Below are 26,049 nucleotides of genomic sequence, written 5' to 3' on the forward strand. Positions count from 1 at the left end.
TGTAAGATGCTTTTATATAAAGCCAAACAATTTGAGAAATCAGACTAATTTAGCGCCTAACAACGTAGTCCCTGTCGGGATTTAATTGGCCCGGTGATGAGCGCTGCCTGCTTTCTTCCAAACATGACTCCTGGCATTCACGCCAAAGAGTTTAATCTTTGTTTCATCAGACAATAGAATTTTGTTTCTCGTGGTCTCAGAGTCTTTCAGCTGCATTTTGGCTAACTTTTACGAAGGAATGGTTTCCGTCTGGCCACTCTATCATACAGGCCTGATTGGTAGATAGTTGCAGAGATGGATGTCCATCCGTTAAGTTCTCCTCTCTCCACAGAGGAATGCTGTAGCTCTGACAGAGTGGTCGCATCCCTGACTAGGGCCCTTCTACCCCGATCACTCAGTTTAGATGGCCGGGCAGCTTTAGGAAGAGTTCTGGTGGTTACAAACTTTTTCTATGTACGGATAACGGAGGCTACTCTGCTCATTGGGACCTTAAAGGCAGCAGATATTTTTCTGTTCCCTTTCTCAGATTTGTGCCTCAAAACAATCCTGTCTCGGAGGTCTACAGAAAATTCCTTCGACTTTATTCTTGGTTTATTATGCTCTGTCATGCACTGTCAAGTACGGGACCTACATATAGACAGATGTGTGCCTTTCCAAATCATATCCAACCAACTAAATTTACAACAGGTGGATTCCGAATCAGCTGTAGTAACATCTCAAGGATGATCAGTTGAAACAGGATGCACCTGATCTCACTTTTGAGCTTCATGGCAAAGGCTGTGAATACTTATATACATGTGATGTATTAGTTTTGTAAACATTTTTATCAATTTGCAAACATTTCTAAAAAAAAAAAGAAACGTTTTCACATTGTCATTATGAGTTATTGTGTGTAGAATTTTGATGCCAAAATGAATTTATTGCATTTTGGAATAAGGCTGCAACATAAGAAAATGTGGAAAAAGTGAAGGGCTGTGAATACTTTCCGGATGCACTGTACATGATTGCATGTGACACTAGAATGTTATGTGTAACACTTTCCAACAATCAATTGTATATAGTTGTCCAAAATTGCATTTTCCATCACATTTCCCCCCAAAATGTGCATGGTTTGCATTCATTTCTTACTACTAGGGCTGCACAATTATGGCCAGAATAATTATCACAATTATTTTTTATCAGTATTAAAATCACAATTATTACGGTAATCACAATTAGTCATTATGTTAGGTAAAACAAAGTGATTAAAACAGGTCAACAATCAAGCTCGTGAACGTGACGTCATGTCACTTGCAATGAAATAGTGGAATAAAAAGACGAAATAAAATAAATGATCCTTGAAGTGTATTTAAAGACAAATATTTGTGTTTTGTTCATTATTGGTTTTAATATGTAATTGTTTTCATATTATATAATGTTTTAGCTTTATTCATCCATTGTTGATGGTTTTTTGGAGCCATAAAAAACATTTTGTGTTTAGTGTTATTTAGTGTCACAATTGTATTTACATGAATTACTTTTCATGTTACAGAATTTTTTAATGTTAATATTGCCCACGATCACCCTCATTTAATCTCAGCAGCCAAAACCGTGATGTTGAAAAAAATGTGATCAATTGTGCAGCCCCAATCCACATCTTCTCCAACAAGGTATCTTTTTATGCAGTTTGGATTTGAAGTGTTACAACAAAACCAGGGCTGCCGCATTTAACAATTTAGCTTTTATAATTATTCACAAAAAATTATCACATTAATCAAGTACGTAGGCAGATTAATCATTCAATTTATTTTGACCCAACATGCTCCTTTACCTTAACCATCAATGTTTACCTGAAAGGTGTGCTGTTATATGTAAGTGATCAGGTCAATAATACGTCAGTGCAAAGATAAGTGATTGTTGTACTCAGGGACTAATTTCTTCCCAAAATACACCTGCCTGTGCTTTAGATAAAACCATTTTTTTAAATGTTCATGTTAGACATTCTGACAATAACATTGTATTTGTGTCCAAATACTGGGGCCTTTTTTAAAATAAATTAAACAATGTAAAGTAATAACCTGGGATTAATCGTGATTAATCCAAAAACATCATCTGATTTTTTTTTTTGTAATATCGTTTGACAGCAATAAATGAAACATAACATGTTCTTCTAAAATAACTAATTCTATCCATGCAAATGTACAGTATTATGCATATCGTCTGTGATTCAAAATACATCTTGATGTCTCTTTTTGACAGTTAGTTTTATCCAGATAAAAATGAAATATGATATTAATTGGGCTCTGTACCGAGGATGTCGTTGTGGCTTGTGCAGCCCTTTGAGACACTTGTGATTTAGGGCTATATAAATAAACATTGATTGATTGATTGATTGATTGATTGATTGATAATTACCTCTGAGTCAAAGGTGTACATCTATCACTGGACTAACTGAAGAGAGCAGGCCATAGGAAATACTGACATTTTTTAACCTCTTTTAAAAGGTAAAAAAATGAATTTCAGGATGATTCACATCACTGGGCTAAAGGTATTCTAGCTTCCTGGAAGTCCAAATATGTTTTCACTAAGAAGTTATGATAACAATGGCTCGTAATGTTAACAGGTCAAGCACAAAATTAGCAAAACTGCACAAATACGATAAAAAGGTTTTTGATATCTGGATTATTTACGCCCACCCTTGTGTGGTCTTTCACCCTGTTTTGTATTTCTCTGTCCTTCTTTCTCAGCTGTGATTCGCTTGGAAGCTTTTAAAACCTTCCTAGCATTAGCGGCCGTCGGTAGATGTGCGTGTGCGTGCGTGTAAAAGGTATTAAAGGTCCCGATGGAGACAAGCTGTGTGTGATAGCAGATAGTGTTGTGACGCAGCTCAACATCTTCCAGGCGTTTTAGATGACAGGGTGGAAGATTTAAGCTTTTCTCCATCCAGACAGTTGGATGCTTCCATGACTAATCTTTCTCCCAAGATCATGATTCAGGCGCTCATACTATGTACATTTGTCCTGGATTCACTTGCTGGTTTGTGCCTTACACATTCTATTACATTGGACCTCGAGGAGTTGAAACATTAGCTCCAGTCCATACAGTCAGTCAAGCTGCCTTAAAATATACTTTTAGTTACAAAAACAGATATGAAAATGACATTCCTTGCCTTTTTAGACATCATCATGCTGCACCTACACTGGACTGACACTGACTGCATTATGGGATATACAGTGCGTCCAGAAATTTTTCACAGTGCTTCACTTTTTCCACGTTTTATGTTACAGCTTTTTTCCAAATGGAATTTTTTTTGTCCTCAAAATTCTACACACCCTACCTCATAATGACAATGTGAAAAGTTTTTGTTTTCTTTTATGCAGCAATGAAAACCAACGGCTTCCCATCTAACATGATGGAGCTTGAGAGTTGCTGCAAAGAGGAATGGGCGAAACCGCCCAAGGATAGGTGTGCCAAGCTTGTGGCATCGTATTTAAAAAACACTTGAGGCTGTAATTGCTGCCAAAGATGCATCAACAAAGTATTGAGCAAAGGGTGTGAATACTTATGTACATGTGATTTCCTAGTTGTTTTATTTTTCATACATTTGCTAATTAAAAATAAAACAAAAACACCTATCTTATTGTCATTATGGGGTATTGTCCATAGAATTTTGAGGACACTAATGAATTTATTCCATTTTGGAATAAGGTCGTAACAAAAAGTGGAAAAAGTGAAGCGCTCTGATTACTTTCCAGATTTACTGTAATCTGGGATATAACTATATATTTAGTGTGCTGTAGCAAATTTACACAACTGTAAATGGCATCTGTGACACCCCTATGGGTTGTGCTCAAATGTTATTCATGTAACACAAATATCCTCAAAGTTTGATAATCATTAGACAAATTGTTAATTCATTGTATTGTAGGCCATTAGTTGCCATGTTTTACGGACAAAACCCAATTTAGAAAATCACACATTGCACTGCTGGGTGATGCTGAATGTGATGTTTGTGCAGGCAGATGAAGGATCAGTCCAAGAAGGTGGCCAACCTGAAGCACAACGAGCAAGTGGAGAAGAGCAAGAATGTCCAGCTGATGGAGGAGGCCAAGAAGAGGGAGGACAACCTGAACGAAAGCTCCCAGCAGATAAAAGTAGGAAGTTGAAACTCACAAGGTTTTAGTTTCAATATGTTGATGCTATCACAGCAATGGCAGCAACATGTCAGAATGTGATGTGGTGTCGCCTTGGGCAATGTCAAACACACACACACACACACACACACACACACACACACAGTCTCCATGCAGCTCGGGGAGTGTGTGCTAGCGGGTATCAGGAGAGGATGATTGACAGGGAATGAGGTGATGTAAAACACACACACACACACACACACACATAAATATGCAGTTATGCCTGCTGCAGTATTTGTATCGAAGATGTCCTTTCACTTTAGTTTGTCCCCTTGAACTTTCCACACTCACCTTTTTCCTCCCTTGTTCCTTCTCTGCTCTTCCAGGAATTGTTAGCATCTGATTAGAGGCAGATGACGACGTTAGCAAGCGACTTCAATCTTTTTGAGTTCACAAGTCAGCGCATACTTTGAGCAGCAGTAAGGCGGCGAGTGAAACCTGAGTATAATCCGGACGGTAAATTTAATTCAGCACAATAAAAATATGTTTAATCTAATTAGGAACATCTCCGTCTGCATAGTTAGATTGTTAGACACAGGATCAAGTTGCATTGGGAAACAGGACTTTTTTTCAGGGAATGGAGAAGAACTTTGGGGGGAATTGTGAGTTGTAGAGCAAGTGTGAGACATACAAACTTCAGGGGATGTGCAGCAGTTTGAGAAAAGTAAAGAAAAACATTTGTTAGTTTTTTTTTATTGTGGTGAGGTCAAAAGTGCTGTAAATGCATTTATAGTTGCTGCACTGAGAGTGTGAACTGAGCACAAAACGTGTCCAGTCTAAAATTATCATAATAATAGTAACATAAAATACTTGAAAATTAAGGCAAAAGTACAGAATATAGGGCTACGGTATACTCTATTGCAATAATAAAGCAAAGATTGAGTGTGAAAGTACAGCAGTGCCAGGATAAGAAATAAATCAACACAACTGCGGTCCCCTCCAAGGTTTCTCATTGTCCCATTGGGTTGAGTTTTTCCTTGCCCTGATGTGGAATCTGAGCCGAGGATGTCGTTGTGGCTTGTGCAGCCCTTTGAGACACTCGTGATTTAGTGCTATATAAGTAAACATTGATTGATTGATTGATATTTGTTGTTTTATAGTAATGATAATAATGATGCATTGTATTTATAGGCAATTTTTGGGCACTCAGGGACACCGTACAGAGCAACATAAACAATTACATGTGTTAAAAGAGCAATGTATGTACAATTAAAAATACAATACTACACTAAAAAATGATGGATGTTCATTACAAGATTCAAATAACTTGAAGAGCGCAGACCTTCACCAGGCCCGACCGAGCGATGACCAACAAGTCTTGAATCCAGACAGTGATGCGGATCAACCCCTAAATGCAATTACTTGTTTTTTATTCCATTTCTGACATTTCCTCATAGGAAGACAAAAATCCACCTATAGCGGAGTGAAAGAAACCAAGTGAAGCCAGTGTTTTTGTCTCTGTGGGTGGAGGCGGGGCCGTTAGCATACGCCCACACAAGTAGCGTAGTAGAAATGATCTGGATTATCCCCAAAATACAATCACTTCTCCAGCTCAGTGGCCTTGTGGTTAGAGTGTCCGCCCTGAGACTGGCAGGTCTTGAGTTCAAACCCCGGCCGAGTCATACCAAAGACTACAAAAAATGGGAACCATTGCCTCCCTGCTAGTCACTCATCATCAAGGGTTGGAATTGGGGGTTGAATCACCAAAATGATTCCAGAGCGCGGTGCACGCTGCTGCTCACTGCTCCCCTCACCTCCCAGGGGGTGGAACAAGGGGATGGGTCAAATGCAGAGGACACATTTCACCACACCTAGTGTGTGTGTGTGACAATCGTTTGGGACTTTAACTGACTTCATTATCCCTTTACTGACATTTCCTGAAAATTTCATCAGCATCTGCCGATAACGTTTTGATTTATTTTGCTAACAGACAAACAGACAAACCTGGTGATGGCATAACTTTCTGGCGTAGGTGTTGATAACACAATCATTTGCCACAATCTTTTGTAACAGTTGCATTTAAAAGCTATAGAATTGAATATTTGCAGTTTTATGTGTGGTACTTGTTTACACATTTTTAACTAGTTGCTGAAATGAAACTGCACTAGACTTTTGCGCGGCATGAAACTATGTACTAAATGTGTGTGCGTGTGTGTTCCAAGGATTCTCTGCGCAATAAGGAGGAGCGCATTGAGGAGCTGGAAGAGGCTCTGAGAGAAAGCGTTCAGATCACTACAGAGCGAGAGGTGGTGCTCGCTCAGGAGGAACACGCCCGCACACATGCTGAGAAACAGGTACTGTAGTATGAATACTGTATGTACCTTAGCTAACACGACCCATAACTCCCTCTTCGCCTCACACAACAAAAACACTACTTTCTTTGCCTCTGACAGAACAAAAGATGTCCTTGCCAAGCGTGACTAAATGTGCTTTTTGTGGCCTTAAAACCTTTTAGTCTTTAATATTAATATTGTAACAGAATAGGAGTTGTGGCTGACTGTAGCCTAGTGAGTATTGTATTAGGCACTATATATACTGTATATATATATCTATATATACTTTAGGTCAGTAAAAAACACAGAGGCTATTTCATCCGGGTTTCCCTGCTCTTCAGAGGCAAAATCCCCTGAAGAGCAGGGAAACCTGCGAAACAGGCTAATAGCCTCTGTGTTTTTTCCTTACCTAACGTATATTCCGCTGTACCCTGGTATTGAGCACTGTATAACGGATAAACCACAGAAACCTCGACTATATATATATATATATAAATATATAAACATATCTCCTACTAATGTGAAGCCAATTCAGAACTGATATGCTGCTTGGGCCTTCATTGAACAAGTAAAGAAAACACAACAAATGGGCGAAAGTATGAAAAAACTTTTTAGACATTATATATTTTGAAAAACTGTCCGGTTATAATATAAACTTAAAATGTATAATTGTTTTAGTACCCCGCCTTCCGCCCAAATGCAGCTGAGATAGGCTCCAGCACCCCCTGCGACCCCGAATGGGACAAGCGGTAGGAAATGGATGGATGGATGGATGTTTTAGAACATAAATTTGTCACAATAACTGCGTTCTAAGCGATGCTAAATTAGTATTTTGCTATGGATGGAGGTGGCTGCTATGCTGCGAAAACCGAAGTCAAACTGTTCCAAAAAACATTTTGACAAACAGAAACAAAGTATCATTTTATCCATGAGGTCGTTAAGTCCATCAAGGTAGAACAAGTAAACGCCTGCAGAGCACGATAACCACAAGATGATCACCTCTTGAAGGGACCGATCGCCATGATCATGTGACTCCTGAGGCGTTTATGCCAGCGGCCAGCCCTGTGCCAACTCGAGCTGTTTGCCCAGTCACTCTCATTTGGTAAATACTTTCCTATTTAAAGAACAAGCTGCATGTTGTGCCCCTTGGCCCGGCAACAACAAACATCTTTGTGTGCATCAGGAAGGCTCATTATGCCGCCATAGGGATGCTCAAGAGGAAGAGAAAACCACACAGCAGGGGGAGGAGCTTCCTCATTGGTGTACGAGCGACTTCATAAGAGCTCCGACATGTGAAATGTTGGGTTCTGACAAGTGTGGGCCGCAAGGATGAATGCCGGCCTAAGAAAACACAGCCTGTGTAGCTGTTGGCAAAAGTGGTCACCCTCCATTGTTATTAGCAATTCTAAATGTTGGTGGTCACGTACTCGCACTAGAGTCCTTTTTCTTCGCTGCAATTCGCTGACATCGCTCCGTCACGGTAAATATGGATTATTTAAACAATTACATGCAGCTGTGCGTGGAAGTCCGCGTCTGCCCGCCAAGCTCATAATCTGGCCGGTAATGATATTGCAGTGCTTGTTGTTTTTTACCTCACTGTTAGATTTATCCAGGCCAGATTTGGGCCTCTTAGCACAAGACAAAACCTGGCTATATATATATAGATAAATTAATATCTACATATACTGTATGTGTATGTATATATATATATATATATATATATATATATATATATATATATATATATATATATATATAATTTATAGGACCACAGCAATTTTCAGTGCTTATTACGTTTTAACAGAAGTGTAGCGAGAACGTGTTTGAACAGAAAGTAACCAGATATTAACATTAAATGAACAAGTACATTAAAAATACATTTTCTACCGCTTGCCCCTCATAATTTTGACAAAATAATACAATCAGAAATGACACAATATGTTACCGCACACGTCATTAGCCAAATAAGTGGCCTTTGCTTACTTACTACTAAATCTTATTTAATGCCAAGATTGTTCTTTGAGTGCAGTAAGAAACATATGTTTAATGTATCATAAGATGTTCTGTTAAAATAAAGCCAATAATGAAATGTTTTCTACTGCATTTAACTTTGAAAAATATCGTAATACATTTTGGTAACAGTACAGAACATTAATGATAGGTATGAAACACACTGCCCTCTTTATTTTCAACTGTCTGGAATGGACTTACGGTGTCTTTAAGTTGAAGCGTTGTGGTCATTGTTTTTTAGGAGACCTAGTGGTCACAATAATTCATAAAGTTAATAAGCTCATGACGCAGTAAGTTGAATATTGTTGACACGTTTGTTACTGGATACTTTCTACTACATTTCTGCCCTGGAGACTTTGTATGTGTAAGTAATATGCAACTATAATTATTTGATACTTGTTTATATTGACAAATGTGCTGTTTTGGACTGTAATATTGTTCAAAGAAGGACACTTACTCTGTTATGTATGTCTAGCTTGTGTGCTTAGCTGTTGTGTAGCCTATAGCCTACCAAGTTTACCTATTGTAAATGACTTTACTAAAATAGAAGAAAAGACCAACCTTGTGTTCTTATTGGAGGACATTTAGATGTTAACTCGCTGTCCAGCTTTGCACATGTAAACACGATGCAGGACAGCTTGTATCGGACATTATAGCACACATTTTACATCAGGGGTCTCAAACTCAATTTACCTGGGGGTCAGATGGGGCTGATAATCTTCTCAAATGCCTTTTTAAAAAAACAAAAACATTTTTAACACAAAATAAGATTGAAAAAAAATTAAATAAACATTAATGAGAAAATAAGTAAATGTTTGGAGCTGTGAAGTATATTTACATTTTACTTGGTGTCACTGTCGCGTTTAGCCGACGCACTGAGAACAACTCGATGCACAGAGAATTTAATTTCCCCTTTTTTTTCTTGTAACAGCAGCACGACGGTCGGTAGAAGCTCGATAGCAGTCTCCTTTTTTTTTCTTGCGCTCAGTGTTCATGTTTTTCATGATGACATGAACACCATGACATTTGTAGATGGTACAAAGTACCGGGATAGCGAGTGCAAAAAGGCAATTGCTCCCAGAGTGTTAACCGCCGTGCTGTTGTTACAGGAAAAAGAAGTGGCAATGACACAGTGCTCTTGTAAACGTTGTCAAAGAAACAATAAAAACCCAAATGGCATCAAACAGAAATATATGTAGTGTTCAGTGACAATGCAATTAGCGTGATGCAAATAAAAAAAAACAACACAAATAACGGTGTGACCCTATAATCGGTCCGGGTTATCGGGGACTGTTATTGCCGGCAAACAGGTATCGCTATGTGACTTCAGACTACTTTAAGATACATTGAGTTTCTTACTTTTCTTTTATCGCGCCGCGCATTCATCGCTTTGACTAATTTTGTCAGATAGAAACATGTGTACGTATAATGTCCCACTGGGCAGCAACTTGAAAAACTTTTTTTTAAGTGTTGTGAACGCAGCACGCGGGGACGAATGCCCAATAGAAACGAGGCAGCCAGCCAGGCACGGAAGAAAACTCTCCATGGCAACGCTGCTGTAACTTACACTAAATTATTGATAAATTAATAAACTAATGAATAATAAATGTTTCTCTGCTTGCATCAAGCCTGGTCGATATCCCGCCTCCGAGAGCCATATGCCCCACCGTGGTTGGTAGGTTTGTTTAGCTTAGCACACAACACTGTAAATTGCTATTCGTATAAAACTCGCAGGCCTTACTAACAATAAACTTTCATATTACGGTGGGGACCACAAAATATCATCTCGGGGGCCACAATTGTCCCACGGGTCGTGAGTTTGAGACGCCTGTTTTACATGCAAGCACATATCACATTCTTGTTTTTTTACAGACTGTATATGTAGGATATCTGACTGACATCATACAACAATATCAAATGGAGACACCCTTTGCTTTGAACATTTTCCTATCGGGGAAGAAAGGATAGAACATTTATAACAGACGACAGAATGGATTTGAAATGGAAGTAAAGGCAGAAGGAAGTTGTCCAGCGTCTTTGTGGAAGAAATCCTGCGGAAAATCCTGATGCCCCTAAATTTGGTGCTGATGTATGCCAGCCATAGCGGCAAAAAAAAGCCCCAAAAAAGTGGCAGCTTTAATTAGTGGAGCAGACGCCACTGAGGCAGGAAGAAGAAGAAGCGCTTTGCAAAAATGTCAACAACATGTGGTCAAAGTCCTCGCCCAACATCAACATCATTCATGGTCTGTACCTTCAATCTTACGTTCCTTCCAGCATACACATTAAGTGCTAACTGCTCTTTAAACAGCATTCAGATGGACTCTCTTCACATAGAAATACATATTTTAATGTTCCTTGTTACGTTATTTTATTTTTTTATTTTTTTACACAAGTGCGTCACAGCAGTTAGGCTTGGACATAATGATTTACAAAACCACGACAGAGCAAGAGACAATAATGAGCTGTTCAAAGAGCCGTAGCTTGTTACAGTGGGCAATTGAGCCTGTAGCTTGAACGTGGCCAAAGCGGGAAGTTCACACACCAAACACACACACCCTGTGCCACATATTGACAAGCTGTGTACTGCAGCGGTTGACCGCACCAAAATATAGGAGACATTTTTTAGCTAGACGTTAGTCATTAATGGTCAGTGAGGAAAAGGTGCGACACACCCCAACATGTCAGTCCACACACACCAAAGTGTTTTTCGGCCACATCCGCAATTGCGTCTTTTTCCATGGAGACCTTGTCATTTTTCTCTTCTTGCTCCCTTTTCTCTTTCCTTACTTTGGAATTTCAAATGTAGTTTGGTCTGTTTCCAACATGTCTACATGTGCACAATTCAACATGGCTGAAGAGGAGTATGAAAAAGCAGATTGTGTTTAGTCTGACCCTTCTTACTGGCCCTAAAATTAATGATAGTCTTTTCACTTCCTGATAATGGATTACAGTATTTATCTTTGAACATGCTTAATAAATGTGTTCCATCAATGGAGATATGCACTTTTTAAAAATGTTCTGCCTATCATTCACAATTCTTATTTGAGACAAGAACACATGTTTTCACTTTTTTATGCATTTAAAATTGTAAATAAAGGTTAGTACGAGTCAGCTAATAATGAAGGCAATGGGATTCAATTTATTCCACCTATAAAGTGCTCTAAAAAACCTCCAACAATGTTTCATATACATGCTGTATATATGTAATGTAGTAACAGGTGCATTTATTTCACAGACACATCATAACGTTCGCTATTTCTTTCAACAACTAATAATGGCAGACATCATGAGAGCCAACAACAACTACTTTGGGACAAATCAAGATGATAGATAGATAGATAGATAGATAGATAGATAGATAGATAGATAGATAGATAGATAGATAGATAGATAGATAGATAGTACTTTATTGATTCCTTCAGGAGAGTAGAACCTTATATTTTTGAGCCTGAATATAAGGAGGATGAGCTACATGTTTTAGAAGCTGGTTGATAAGCAGATTTAGCAAGTAGCAATATGGCTCAGTGCTGTATATAGGCTTCATGGGCTGAATAGATTCCCCCATTAGCTTCATTGTTAGCTGTCTATTACTAGCGGATTTTTTTTTAATTCAGAGAAAGACATGTGTTCTTGTCTCACATAGGGATGGTGAATGATAGGCAAAATTCCCTCCAAAAAGTGCAGTTCCCCTTTAAAGGAACATCTCACATTTACACTCACATAGATCAACATGTTTGAAAAGAAGTACAGTTTATTTAATTCTACTGTAATGCTACCCCATGGTGTTCTGAACGTGCTTAACAGTGTTTCATACAGTAAAAGAACATTGCCTGTCTACACACGTGTGCACAATTTAATATGTCCGAAAAGGAGCAGGAAGAAGCGGATCTTGTTAACTCTTAACAAACCTATAATTCTGTTTACTTACTGTCAATGATTCATTTATTTTAGAACATGAACATTGCATTGTTACATTTGTTCAATTCAGTCTGAATAGGAGTAGGAAGAAGCAGAGCTTATTTCATCCGACATCTTTGCCATATCTCTAAAATGATTATATACTTACAGCATACATATAACATGTTGTTTGTCCACTTCATGGTTATAGTAATTTTTTATTTAATTGTAAACACACATAAAAAAAAGTTCCATTAAGGAACATCACGTGTTCACATGTCTGAAAAGCAGTAGGAGCAAGAAGAGTTTATTCAACCCTAACCCTTCTTCATATTCTCAAAAGTGACTGATTAGTCTGTATACTTTCTGATAATGGATTATTTATTTTTGAACATGAACATCATGTTTACACTTGCTCAATTTGACACGTCAGAAAAGGAGTAGGGACAAGCAGAGTTTATTTAAAGGAGAACTGCACTTTTTTTTTGGTATTTTGCCTATTGTTCACAATCCTTATGAGAGACAAGAAGACAAAAGGATTTGTTTGTTTTTTGCAATATAACATGTCAAAATTGGCTTGTTCTTAGTGGCTACCAATGCAGCTAATGGGCACAATCAATTCTACCTCTAAATCATTTAAAAATGCATCCAAAAACCGTCAACAATACTTCATACGTTCAGTAACCCGTATAATAACCAAACTGTAGCGACATTGTTATTGTAAGAGCGCACACTGAGGAACTCTCTTTCCAGCGTAGTAACACATCGGCGTGCTTCGGTATTAGCTGTAAAAGCAAGCTGCGGAAAGAGATAAGCTAACTTCTACAACAACATGATACGCGTTTGACTTTGTGATGCACAACACTTCGATAGGACACCAATCTGTACTGACTGAAAAACATTAACAATCATATTACAGTATCTGTAAAGTATTAGCCCACATTTCATGTTTTGTTTGTACAAAGCTTGGCAGCGTATCTACTGTAGTTGTAATAACACGCATGGTGTGCTGCATGTATCGTGATTAATATTAAAGTGTGACTCACTCGATGGATAGTTGTGCGTTTGGTCCAGCTTGTCGAAATAGCTTGGCTCCAAGTTCCACATTTATAGCATCGTCACTTTCACCTCACTCTCCCTGCTTCCATCTGCTCCAACTTTTCACTCTCTGTTGGTCGTTCTTTAAGCAGCAGTTAATCCTCAGTATATTCAGGTTCAAAAAGATAAGGTTGTGAATCCTCATTTGTCTAAAAATAGTTGTCTGTTATCAATTCTGCCATGATTAGAACACACACGCGCGTTTGTTTCCGTAAGTAGCAACACAAATGTGTTGCCAGAAGTCGGAAGTGCGCTGCTATGGAAACAGAAATCAGTGTTCGGAATAAATCAGTCATCAAATCATCAAATTACGGTAAATATTGAACATATCACATATTGTTATGAACATGTCTGTTACTACATTATATATATACTTGCAGTGTGTACATAACAGGTTGATGGGGGGTTTACAAGTTTTTTAAGAGAGCTTTGAAGGCTACAATTGTGACTCCTATTTGCCGCATCTTTCAAGCGTTTCTATCATCCTTAAAATCTTTTTAAAAAAGACGTGTATTCTTGTCTCTCATATAGATGGTTAACGATTCCAAAAAAAAAGTGCAGTTCCCCTTTAATCCTACTGTAACCCTTCCCCATGTTGTGCTTAATCGTGTTGCGTAAAATAACATCACGTCTCGAAACGAGTACAATTCAACACGTCTGAAAAGGAGTAGAAAGAAGCAGAACTTGTTTGATCCAAACTCTTCTTCATGTTTCTAAAACTAATAATAGTAATTTCCCTTCCTTGTAATGGTATGTTTAGTTTTGAACATGGACATCACATTTTTAGACAAGCAACATTCAGCAATGTCTGAAAAGGAGTAGGACGAAGCATAGTTTATTCAAGTCTAACTCTCCCCCATTACTCCAAACTATTAGTCTGTTTACTTCTTGTGTTTAACTTTATTTTGTGATCAGGAAAATAAGAATAAAGAATGTGCGATAATAGATAAATAGCCTTTTCAGAAATGAAAGAAAAGGAAAATGAAGGAAAAATAATAAAAAATATAATGAAAATAAATAGTTACAAACAAATATATGAAGAACCTAATATATAAATAAAGAAATACATAGACATAAACAATGTGTTATTAAATACTTTGCTGTTCTGTTCTCTTTCTTGCTACTGTAAGTTTTTAGTAACTCTTCCAAGGACGTCTTTGTTAGTAGAATTAAAAATGTCGCAAATCCCCTCACACTTTTCTTAATTTTTCCATGAATCATGAGCACATTTTCAATGCATGTCCACTAGGTTTATGTTGGACTGCTCTCACTCACTTATATCTTCTCTCTCCTCCTTTTCCTCATTTCTTCTCCACTTTTTGGCTCCAACCCAAACAATCAAATATCTTTTTTGTTTTATTGTCCGTTATTCCTTTTTGTCCGCCTTTGCCGCCGTCCTTTTCTGTCTTTTTGCACGCAGCTGTCACACATTGAGCTCAGCGCGGCCGGCTTTAGGTGGTCAAAGGTAACATTTGTGCGTCTCTGCTCTCACTGTTTCATGGCAAATCAGCAAAAAATCAAGTTTGCATGAAGACGTTACGACAAAATGATGTGAAAATTGCAGTTGATGCGTGTGTGTGTGTGTGTGTGTGTGTGTGTCAGGTGGAAGACCTGCTGGTTGCCATGGAGAAGGTGAAACAGGAGCTGGATGTGATGAAAGCCAAGCTGTCATCCACTCAGCTGTCACTGGCCGAGAAGGAGGGTCACCTGACCGCCCTGCGGGCCGAGCGGCGGAAGCACCTGGAGGAGGTCCTAGAGATGAAGTAAGAATTTGAAATAAATAAGTAGTTTGTAGTCTTGCATAAGTTGCAGCGTTCAATTACTGACTAACAATTAGGGATGTATACTGAGTACCTGTATTTTTTGGTACCAGTTCCTTATTAGGTCTGTCCATGAGAACTGTGAAGATTCTGGACAAACGATATCGCTATGGGTATTTTTTTTCAAGCTGACCGACGTAATTATGACATGCAGTCACATTCACTTCAGCTGCCGCTGCTATTCATTAAGATCAGCTTTGAATAATGACAAATAAAGAAGCAACACCACACAAATGTTTGTAACACAACAGTATGTCCTCCTCAAACGTTAATGTCATGCAAGCTGTATCAGTTTGAAGTGACTTTGTTGTATATACAAACCCCGTTTCCATATGAGTTGGGAAATTGTGTTAGATGTAAATATAAATGGAATACAATGATTTGCAAATCCTTTTCAACCCATATTCAATTGAATGCACTACAAAGACAAGATATTTGATGTTCAAACTCATAAACTTTATTATTTTTTTGCAAATAATAATTAACTTAGAATTCCATGGCTGCAACACGTGCCAAAGTAGTTGGGAAAGGGCATGTTCACCACTGTGTTACATGGCCTTTCCTTTTAACAACACTCAGTAAACGTTTGGGAACTGAGGAGACACATTTTTTAAGCTTCTCAGGTGGAATTCTTTCCCATTCTTGCTTGATGTACAGCTTAAGTTGTTCAACAGTCTCCGTTGTGGTATTTTAGGCTTCATAATGCGCCACACATTTTCAATGGGAGACAGGTCTGGACTACAGGCAGGCCAGTCTAGTACCCGCACTCTTTTACTTTGAAGCCACGTTGATGCTGCTGAAATAAGCAGGGGCGTCCATGGTAACGTTGCTTGGATGGCAACATATGTTGCTCCAAAACCTGTATATACCTTTCAGCATTAATGGTGCCTTCACAGATGTGTAAGTTACCCATGTTTTGGGCACTAATACACCCCCATACCATCACAGATGCTGGCTTTTTAACTTTGCGCCTATAACAATCCGGATGGTTCTTTTCCTCTTTGGTCCGGAGGACACGACGTCCACAGTTTCCAAAAACAATTTGAAATGTGGACTCGTCAGACCACAGAACACTTTTCCACTTTGTATCAGTCCATCGTAGATGAGCTCAGGCCCAGCGAAGTCGACAGTGTTTCTGGGTGTTGTTGATAAACGGTTTTCGCCTTGCATAGGAGAGTTTTAACTTGCACTTACAGATGTAGCGACCAACTGTAGTTACTGACAGTGGGTTTCTGAAGTGTACCTGAGCCCATGTGGTGATATCCTTTACACACTGATGTCGCTTGTTGATGCAGTACAGCCTGAGGGATCGAAGGTCACGGGCTTAGCTGCTTAAGTGCAGTGATTTCTCCAGATTCTCTGAACCCTTTGATGATATTACGGACCATAGATGGTGAAATCCCTAAATTCCTTGCAATAGCTGGTTGAGAAAGGTTTTTCTTAAACTGTTCAACAATTTGCTCACGCATTTGTTGACAAAGTGGTGACCCTCGCCTCATCCTTGTTTGTGAATGACTGAGCATTTCATGGAATCTACTTTTATACCCAATCATGGCACCCACCTGTTCCCAATTTGCCTGTTCACCTGTTGGATGAGCATTCCTCAACTTTATCAGTATTTATTGCCACCTTTCCCAATTTCTTTGTCACGTGTTGCTGGCATCAAATTCTAAAGTTAATGATTATTTGCAAAAATAAAAATGTTTATTAGTTTGAACATCAAATATGTTGTCTTTGTAGCATATTCAACTGAATATGGGTTGAAAATGATTTGCAAATCATTGTATTCCGTTTATATTTACATCTAGCACAATTTCCCAACTCATATGGAAACGGGGTTTGTATCTGTGTGTGTGCGTGTGTGTGTGTGTGTGCGTGCGTGCGTGCGTGCGTGCGTGTGTGTGCGTGAGTGTGTGTGTTTACATATGTATTATATACACGCATATATACAGTATATATACATACACATATATATACACATCTCTATATATAAATATAAATATATATATATATGTATGTATATATATATATATATATATATATATATATATATATATATATATATATATATATATATATATATATATATAATATATAAAAATAAATGCACATGTATTATGTATGTGTGTATGTATATAGATGTGTATGTATATATATTTGTTTACCGCTAAAACAAGTTATTTTGAAGCCACGCTAAATAAGTTTTGTTTGATTATGTTGAAGTCAACCACGGAGAATATTTTTTGTTTGTGAAAATAAATTATGATCATTTTGAATCTAGAAATATCTCCGCGAGTGCTTATTAAGGAATTTAGTGAGTCAAACACCTCCTCCTCAAGACTACTCTGCATTACTTTATTTTTATTTTTTCGAAACTTTTTTGAATGCAAAAGTAGCCGCTACATGTATATATATAAATTTATGCATTTCAAACCACGTCAAGTCACGACTTTTAATGGAAAGAAAGCAGCTTTACCTCCACTGTTTATATGTATATGCCTATCGTCCGCTTCTTTGGGTTTTTTCCACCATCAAATATGCAGATGTGAAAAACCAACTTCTCTCTCTTTTAATGGAGTCACTTTATATAACACAGCAATAAAACGCATTAAATATTAAAAAGATGTGCTAGTACCATTACAGAAATATTCAACGCATTTGCTAAACAAACTAATAGCTATCATTTCGAAAAAATATATTCACATTACAATAATACATGCGCAGCTTTGATATTGTAAAACATGGGAGGAACATATTTGCTAAAATTAAGACATAAAATTAATTAAATATGTCCAAGTTCTCATACACATACAGTTTCTATGTTAAAAATATATAAAAACATACTGTTACCAATATTGATACAAAACAATAAAATACAAAAATATGAAGATGTAGTAAAAATAAAAAACAAAATGAGTCCCAGTTCATTCACACACTGTAGGTACAGTACCTATATTAAAAATAAAAACATATTGGTAACTGATGCATAAATATTACACATATTTACTGAATTATTTATATATAAAATTGAATTAAACAAATAATTAAAAACAATAAAATGTGATGAATTAATAAAAAATACTAAGCTATTAATAATTAAAACAGAATTTGTCTAAGTTCATATACAATAAACACATACAGTTTACATAAACATAAAAATGACTAAGCTGCAGTAAAAAAAAAGTTCATATACAGCATACACATACGGCTTACATAAGAAATCAATTTCTAAGAACATAAAAAAATACAATCATGTGTGCTTACAGACTGTATCCCTGCAGACTGTATTGATCTATATTGATATATAATGAAGGAACCAGAAATATTAATAACAGAAAGAAACAACCCTTTTGTGCGAATGAGTGTGAATGAGTGTAAATGGGGGAGGCAGGTTTTTTGGGTTGGTGCACTAATTGTAAGTGTATCTTGTGTTTTTTATGTTAATTTAATAAAAAAAAAAAAAAAAAAAAAATTTTTCTTTTTTTTAAAATCTATTTTATTTCTTGTGCGGCCCGGTACCAATCGATCCACGGACCGGTACCGGGTGGTTGGGGACCACTGTCTTAAATGATCAAAATAGTTCATGCAATCCATTTAGCGTGTTTGTCCTCAGAGTATACGCTGATTATAACACAGGAGAAAATGCAATTATAATCATTTAGCACTCAAAATGTGATTTATCAAACCTGAAACTGTTTTGTGTATATATTTAGCGCGTCGAGAGTTACGTTATGCACAAATGGCTGCATAAAAGGAGGCGATAGCGCTGTAAAGACAAACGATGGAGAGAGAATATTCCATCTTTGTACATGTCAACATAATATTTAGACAGTCATGAATTAATATATTTGACATATCGTCTATTCAGCAATGACATGATTGTATAGCTGCCTGATGACTTAAGGGGCTGATTAAAACAAATTAAGTGGTAACATTACAGAAATATTCCAAATACTTGCCAAATAAATTGCAATAAAATAATAGATCATTAAAGACACTAAAATGAAAAAAATTACAAAATTGTTTAAAGCACAAAGATAACATATTTGCTAAAATTATGAAGTAATATGGAATAAAACAATAGAAATACAAAAATGTGTTCAATTAGCAGTAACTTAATAATAATTTAATTGACAACTTATAGGAAAATGTTTTTTTTTCCAACATAGACACTCCCCCTTATTATTTTATGACTATTAAGGATCTGATCTATTAAAGGTTTGTGTGTATTAAAACATGTTCAAACTTGATAACACACAAAGATGATCTGCTCTGAATCTGCAACTCTATAATTCTTATGCACTGAGTATTGTGTCTCTTAAATCAGTGGTCCCCAACCTTTTTGTAACTGCGGACTGGTCAACGCTTGAAAATTTGTCCCACGGACCGGGGGGCGGTATGGTATTTTAATTTTTAATTTTTTCTATTTATTTTTTTGTCATGGGCTCGTCTGCTCATCAGCCGATCACAGATCAGTTAAAAAAGGCGAATCACGGCCCCATTCCGATCGGGGCATCTCTATTTTGTACACACTATTTAGTACTTGTTATCAATTGTACACACAATTTTAGTAGATCGTAATGCTATAGTAGTACTTCAACCAGCATGATTTGTTCCACGACCGAGCTTGTAACTCAGAACACTCGCATGTCAAGGCAGCCCCGCCCATTGAAATGGATTACAATAAATTGGGGCAGTACGGTGGAACAGGGGTTAGTGCATGTGCCTCACAAAACGAAAGTCCTGAGTTCAATCCCGGGCTCGGGATCTTTCTGTGTGGAGTTTCCATGTTCTCCCAGTGACTGCGTGGGTTCCCTCCGGGTACTCCGGCTTCCTCCCACCTCCAAAAACATGCACCTGGGAATAGATTGATTGGCAACACTAAATGGTCCCTAGTGTGTGAATGTTGTCGGTCTATCTGTGTTGGCCCCGTGATGAGGTGGCAACTTGTCCAGGGTGTACCCCGCCTACCGCCCGAATGCAGCTGAGATAGGCTCCCGAAAGGGACAAGCGGTAGAAAATGGATGGATGGATGAATGCATGCTTGGCCCTTCCATAACATAACCGATTTTAACATGTAGTTAGTAAACTTTTTGATACGAAATCCTGTTTTAAAAACAATAGCATGTACTACAAACAACTACAGTAGTTTTTTGTCATATGTATTAATATTGTACAGTATTTTACCTTCAGGAGCAGACTAATGTGCGTCTACTTCAGGCTGCTCCTCTGTCCAGCGTTGCCAAGTCAACAATTATCCCCTTGTTACAAGCGACTTGTTTTCATAGAGCCGCTGCGTGTTTCTGCGTCACATCTGGCAACGTCTATGAGATAGTGACCAAAGAAATCACCTACAACTTAGAAGACAACACAACAAGCGATGTTCGGCCGTCCAGTTTGTTGAGTCTTTAGCGGTCATGCATTGACTTAGCGGTAAATGTTGATATTTATTATCAGTCTGGCCTGAGCTGATGTGTTCAACATGAGGGATGTTTAAGTTCCTCCGTGTTGGTCTGTATGTGCATGTAATGAAAAAAAAAAGAAAAAGTCCGGGCACACACAGGCCGCCATAACTCTTTATGGTTTAATGTGTGATTTAACTCTGCTTTGTAAAAGTTGAATGTTTCTGTCAGACATGAAATTTGATACTGCTGCTTTCAGACCTTTCTAGCACAGGCTTAGAATATATTAGCGCGTACACACACACACACACACACACGGGTGTACATCTGTGACATTTTGTCTCACTTTTCTGTCTTGGAAGTCATCAACTCCATGTGAAGAAGTCCAAACTTCAGCTTTCTTTGCGAGAAAGAAAAGTAGTAAAATGAAAGAAAGTGTTTTTTGGCAGAGAGAAGGAAGACAACTGTCCAAAGACAACTGAGTCCCGCCAACAAAACTGTTGAAAAAAACTATATTTGCCTCATCGCCGTCTCCTTCACTCCTTCTGTTCATCCATCAGTGTTTAAGTAGTAAATATCAAGTGAATAATTTATACAGTAGATATATAAGATGTATAACAATATACGCACTTATGTCCACCCTCTCATTTTTTGCCATTACACAACATTTTTACAAGCATTAATAACATGAATTGTTTGCCAAGGCAAATGTTGGGAAACATAAAAAAAAGCAACAGTGTTAATTTGCAAAGTTGCCATGGAGATTTAAAGGCAGAAAATAGAATTTATCACTGCTTGAGAAATGAAGCACTTTTTTGGGCAGCTTCCAGGATTATTGTTAGCGGTTAGGCAACACTTATTTTAATGTGAATAAAACATTATAATTATACCTAAACCTCTATTGTTCCGCTATAATTACGTTAAGTGCTAGCGGTTGTATGCAATCATACATTGTATTTATTAAATCATTGTCCGGCCAATCAGACGGCTAAAGAAAGTCAGTTCTGGAAAAAACACAAAAGTTGACGTTGATGCCTCAAGGCTAATGCTGGGATTTATTTCTCCTTCTTCCCAACGTCCTTCCTTCATCCTCATCCTCCCTTGCGAGGCTTTTCTTCACTGTACCCCCGCATTGCAGCGCTCGCTTATTCCCTCCTGTATGACTCTATTGCTTATGCCGTACATCTCTCTGGAAATGTCGTTATCACGGGGTAGTGTTTCCGCTCAAATCATCGCTACTGTCATCGATGTGTGTGTATTTATATAGTATGTACGGATGCATATGTTTTGGCTATTAACAGTCAACCACTACACACAAAACTAGCAAGAGTGTAACAAAAATACTTTTTCACGTATTTCACCAGAAAAGGTCACAAGTCCTCAAACAGGATACTTTAATGACAAGAGGGTTTTCAAGCTCGGCTTTCTCCTTGGCACCATTGTTAACTGGTAAGTGACTATGGGCAGTTACACTTCCTGCCCCACCCCATCAATCCATTTTCTACCGCTTGTCCCTTTTGGGGTCGCGGGGGGTGCTGGAGCCTATCTCAGCTGCATTCGGGCTGGACAAGTCGCCACCTCATCACAGGGCCAACACAGATAGACAGACAACATTCACACTTACATTCACACACTAGGGCCAATTTAGTGTTGCCAATCAACCTATCCCCAGATGTATGTTTTTGGAGGTGGGAGGAAGCCGGAGTACCCGGAGGGAACCCACGCAGTCACGGGGAGAACACGCAAACTCCACACAGAAAGATCCCGAGCCCGGGATTGAACTCAGGACCTTTGTATTGTGAGGCAAATGCACTAACCCCTGTTCCACCGTGCTGCCCCACTTCCTCCCCCACATTTAATATACATTGTGGGGGAACTCAGTACCACTCTGTACTGCAGTGTTTTTCAACCTTTTTTGAGCCAAGGCACATTTTTTGCATTAAAAAAAAGCGGAGGCACACCACCAGCAGAAATCATTAAAAAACTAAACTCAGTTGACAGTAAAAAGTCGTCGCAATTGTTGGATGTGACTATAAACCATAACCAACCATGCATCAATATAGCTCTTGTCTCAAAGTAGGTGTACTGTCACCACCTGTCACAACACACTGTGACTTATTTTGAGTTTTTTGCTGTTTTCCTGTGTGTAGTGTTTTAGTTCTTGTCTTGCGCTCCTATTTTGGTGGGTTTTTCTCTTTTTTTTGTATTTTCCTGTAGCAGTTTCATGTCTTCCTTTGAGCGATATTTCCCGCATCTACTTTGTTTTAGCAATCAAGAATATTTCAGTTGTATTATCCTTCTTTGTGGAGACATTGTTGATTGACATGTCATGTTTGGATTTACATTGTGGACGCCGTCTCTGCTCCACAGTTTTTGCTGTCGTCCAGCATTCTGTTTTTGTTTACTTTGTAACCAGTTAGGTTTTAGTTTTGTTCTGCATAGCCTTCCCTAAGCTTCAATGCCTTTTCTTAGGGGCACTCACCTTTTGTTTATTTTTGGTTTAAGCATTAGACACCTTTTTACCTGCACGTTATAGTCTGCAATTTGCAGACTATAATTACTGGTTTACAAAAAATATTTTTAACCCAAATAGGTGAAATTAAATCATCTCCCACGGCACACCAGACTGTATCTCACGGCACACTATGTGCAGTGGTTGAAAAACACTGCTGTACTGTGCGTAAAAATCCAATTACGAATATGTTAAACCCCTAAAAACCTCATACTGCAGCATAATCGAAAGAAATTAGCATAATATTTACTTTAGGATATGTACCACCAGGGGGTAATGGCGAGCTGCGGGCTTCCTTCGCTAACCAATACTTTTTGCATACATTTTATTAATTTTTTTTACAAGCATGCACTCAAGTATGTATGGCAGATTTGCAGAAAGACGTTACAGGCAAAGCTACACAACACAACCTATTTCAAGGCGAACAATATTGTGTTGCTTTGCTGTGTCTCGTGTGCATAAAGCGACAAGACGGTTTTGACAAGACTGCTTGGAAACACACTGCAGCTTAGAGACACACACGCACACACACACACACACACACACACACACACACACACACACACACACACACACTATGGCAGCGAGACAAGTGCTTTGATCCCCCTTCAGACAGCGATGAGATTAATTTGCAGAGTGCCAAAAGCAAGTGTGTGTGTGTGTGTGTGTGTGTGTGTGTGTGTGTGTGTGTGTGTGTGTGTGTGTGTGTGTGTGTGTGTGTGTGTGTGTGTGTGTGTGTGTGTGTGTGTGTGTGTGTGAATGTGTGTGTGTGTATGTGTGTGGCAGGCTTGTCGAGAGCTTAGTGGGACTAAGAGGAAAGGCGTGTTGTTTGACACTTACCAGTGAAAGCAGGTCATCGTGTCTTACTCTCTTTTTTACTTTTACTGTCTGGCTTTCTCTTTTTTTTTGATGATAATGATGTGTTTCTTCCTCCACACATTGAGAATATAGAAGCAACTACAATGAGAAACTGGTGACTCCTAATTTGGATCAGCACCACCTTGCACACCTTGATTGGTATTTACCTGCGTTTAGCATTTAGGATGCATGCATTATCTGTTGCCAACATAAGTAATATTTCCAAATGAATTGTTAAGAAAAGAAAACTGGATCCAACTAGAGAAGGTTGTGATAATCTAATAATCAAGCGTTAAGGAGAAACACTGAGAATATGTTTTTTGTTTGTGCTATGGCGCCATCTTTTGGACGAGTTTTCTCACTATAGCTGCTGCAGTGTCCTTCCATTGAGTGCTTTCAACCGAAAGTAGAGTGTCGTTCTGTTATGTAGCCATCCATAGCTTTTCTACTCGTATGGATTCTTCTTTCATCACTCCAAGCAACGTTTGTAAGTTTTACAGTTTAACTAAAACTGTTTATATTTAATAAACCGTTCCATGTATGATGTCTGTAGGAGAGTTTTCATGCATATTTGTACGCGCTATTGTAATTTAATGGCGCTAGTGTCGATAGCATTAGCTAATATAATACCACGTTTACGAGTTTCTGCGTTACTATTATTAACATACGATGGCATTCTTTTTGTATTGTTTCAGTTTCACAAATTCCTCAGTAAATTCACCAAGACATCACCGTGGAGTTATTGAGTCTGTTTAGCCTATTGGAGAACGATCTTCCGAAGCTCGTAGGTCCTTGACGATGACATCTGTTTTGTTTAATCAGCCGTTTTACTGCCATGATACAGACACCGTTTGGAATCAATTAAGGTATGTAAATAAACATTTACAGAATCTTTCTGTGCAAATATTAATTGTGCAAAAAAAAAAAATTCCCCCTAAAGTTTAGTGGGTGCGGCTTATATACCGGTGCGCTCTACACTGCAATAAGTCAGTGTTCAAAAACAAGAAAAAAAAATTAAAAAATTAGCGGTATTTTATTTGAACTAAGCAAAATTATCTGCAAATAGAACAAGAAAATTTGGCTTGTCAAGACTTTCCAAAACAAGTAAAATTAGATAACCTCTATGAACCCAAAAATACCTTAAAATAAGTATATTCTCACTAATAACAAGTGCACTTTTCTTGGTACAAAAAAAAGACCTTTTTGCTCAATATGTTGAACAATATTCTTAAATTAAGTAAATGCTAGTGGCATTATCTTGACATAATTATATGCGCTCGGCATCATGATATTTTTTTTTTTTCATGCTTGAAGTAAGAAATTATTACTTTAAAAAAATAGTTTTATACTTGTGAGTGTGAATGACACAGCTTTGCAACAGTTTATTCTCGTTTCAAGCATCTTTTACTCAATATAGGTCATAAAATCTCAGCTGTAATATCTTACTGAGATAATTTAGGACCAAAACACTTAAAATAAGTAAAACACTCAAACATAAAATCTGCTTAGTGAGAAGAATTATCTTATCAGACAGAAAATAAGCAAATATCACCCTAATTTGAGATATTTAATCTTACTTAGATTCCAGTTTTTGCAGTGTAAAGTCTGGATATATAAGTATATATGTAACGTAGGCCAGCCATTGTGGCTGGGCCATGTGTATGTTAGTAAATCTCACTCCCCGACGACCTCAAGAGCAGTGCTGGCCATCGGGTTGGCGGCCCGGGCTTTTAGCTCGGGAGCTAGCATGCTTGTCTCTCATACCGGCGACCCAGGTTTGCGTCCAGGGAAGAACAGAAAAGCAGGCATTGAACCACGCGGGATATACAGTAGTGGTGCTGTAACCCGGATGAGGGCGAGGTCTAGGGAGGTGAGTGTAACGAAGGCCAGTCAGTGTGGCTGGGCCATGTGTACATTAGGAAACCTTACTCCCTTAAGACTTCAAGAGCAGTGCTGGCTATCGGGTTGATAGCTCCGGCTTTTAGCTCGGTAGCTAGCACGCTCGTC

General features: G+C 38.1%; 1 protein-coding gene across 19 annotated transcripts in view; it reads left to right on the forward strand.

The window, feature by feature from the left end:
- Window positions 1-26,049, forward strand: part of LOC133661622 (ELKS/Rab6-interacting/CAST family member 1-like) — a 144,035-nt gene that overhangs the window by 75,600 nt on the left and 42,386 nt on the right. For 10 of the 19 annotated variants that reach the window (XR_009827969.1, XM_062064962.1, XM_062064964.1 and 7 more), the window contains 4 exons: window positions 3,998-4,133; window positions 6,335-6,466; window positions 14,871-14,915; window positions 15,053-15,213. Coding sequence is in view for 15 of the 19 variants with exons in the window: in XM_062064962.1 (XP_061920946.1) it covers window positions 3,998-4,133; window positions 6,335-6,466; window positions 14,871-14,915; window positions 15,053-15,213 (474 nt within the window). In the remaining 4 variants the exon portion in view is untranslated. The remainder of the gene's footprint in view (window positions 1-3,997; window positions 4,134-6,334; window positions 6,467-14,870; window positions 14,916-15,052; window positions 15,214-26,049) is intronic. The other 9 variants (XR_009827970.1, XR_009827971.1, XR_009827972.1 and 6 more) reach the window with 1 other exon arrangement.

The sequence above is a fragment of the Entelurus aequoreus genome, linkage group LG12 (assembly GCF_033978785.1).
Source record: "Entelurus aequoreus isolate RoL-2023_Sb linkage group LG12, RoL_Eaeq_v1.1, whole genome shotgun sequence".
In the NCBI taxonomy this organism is placed as follows: domain Eukaryota; kingdom Metazoa; phylum Chordata; class Actinopteri; order Syngnathiformes; family Syngnathidae; genus Entelurus; species Entelurus aequoreus.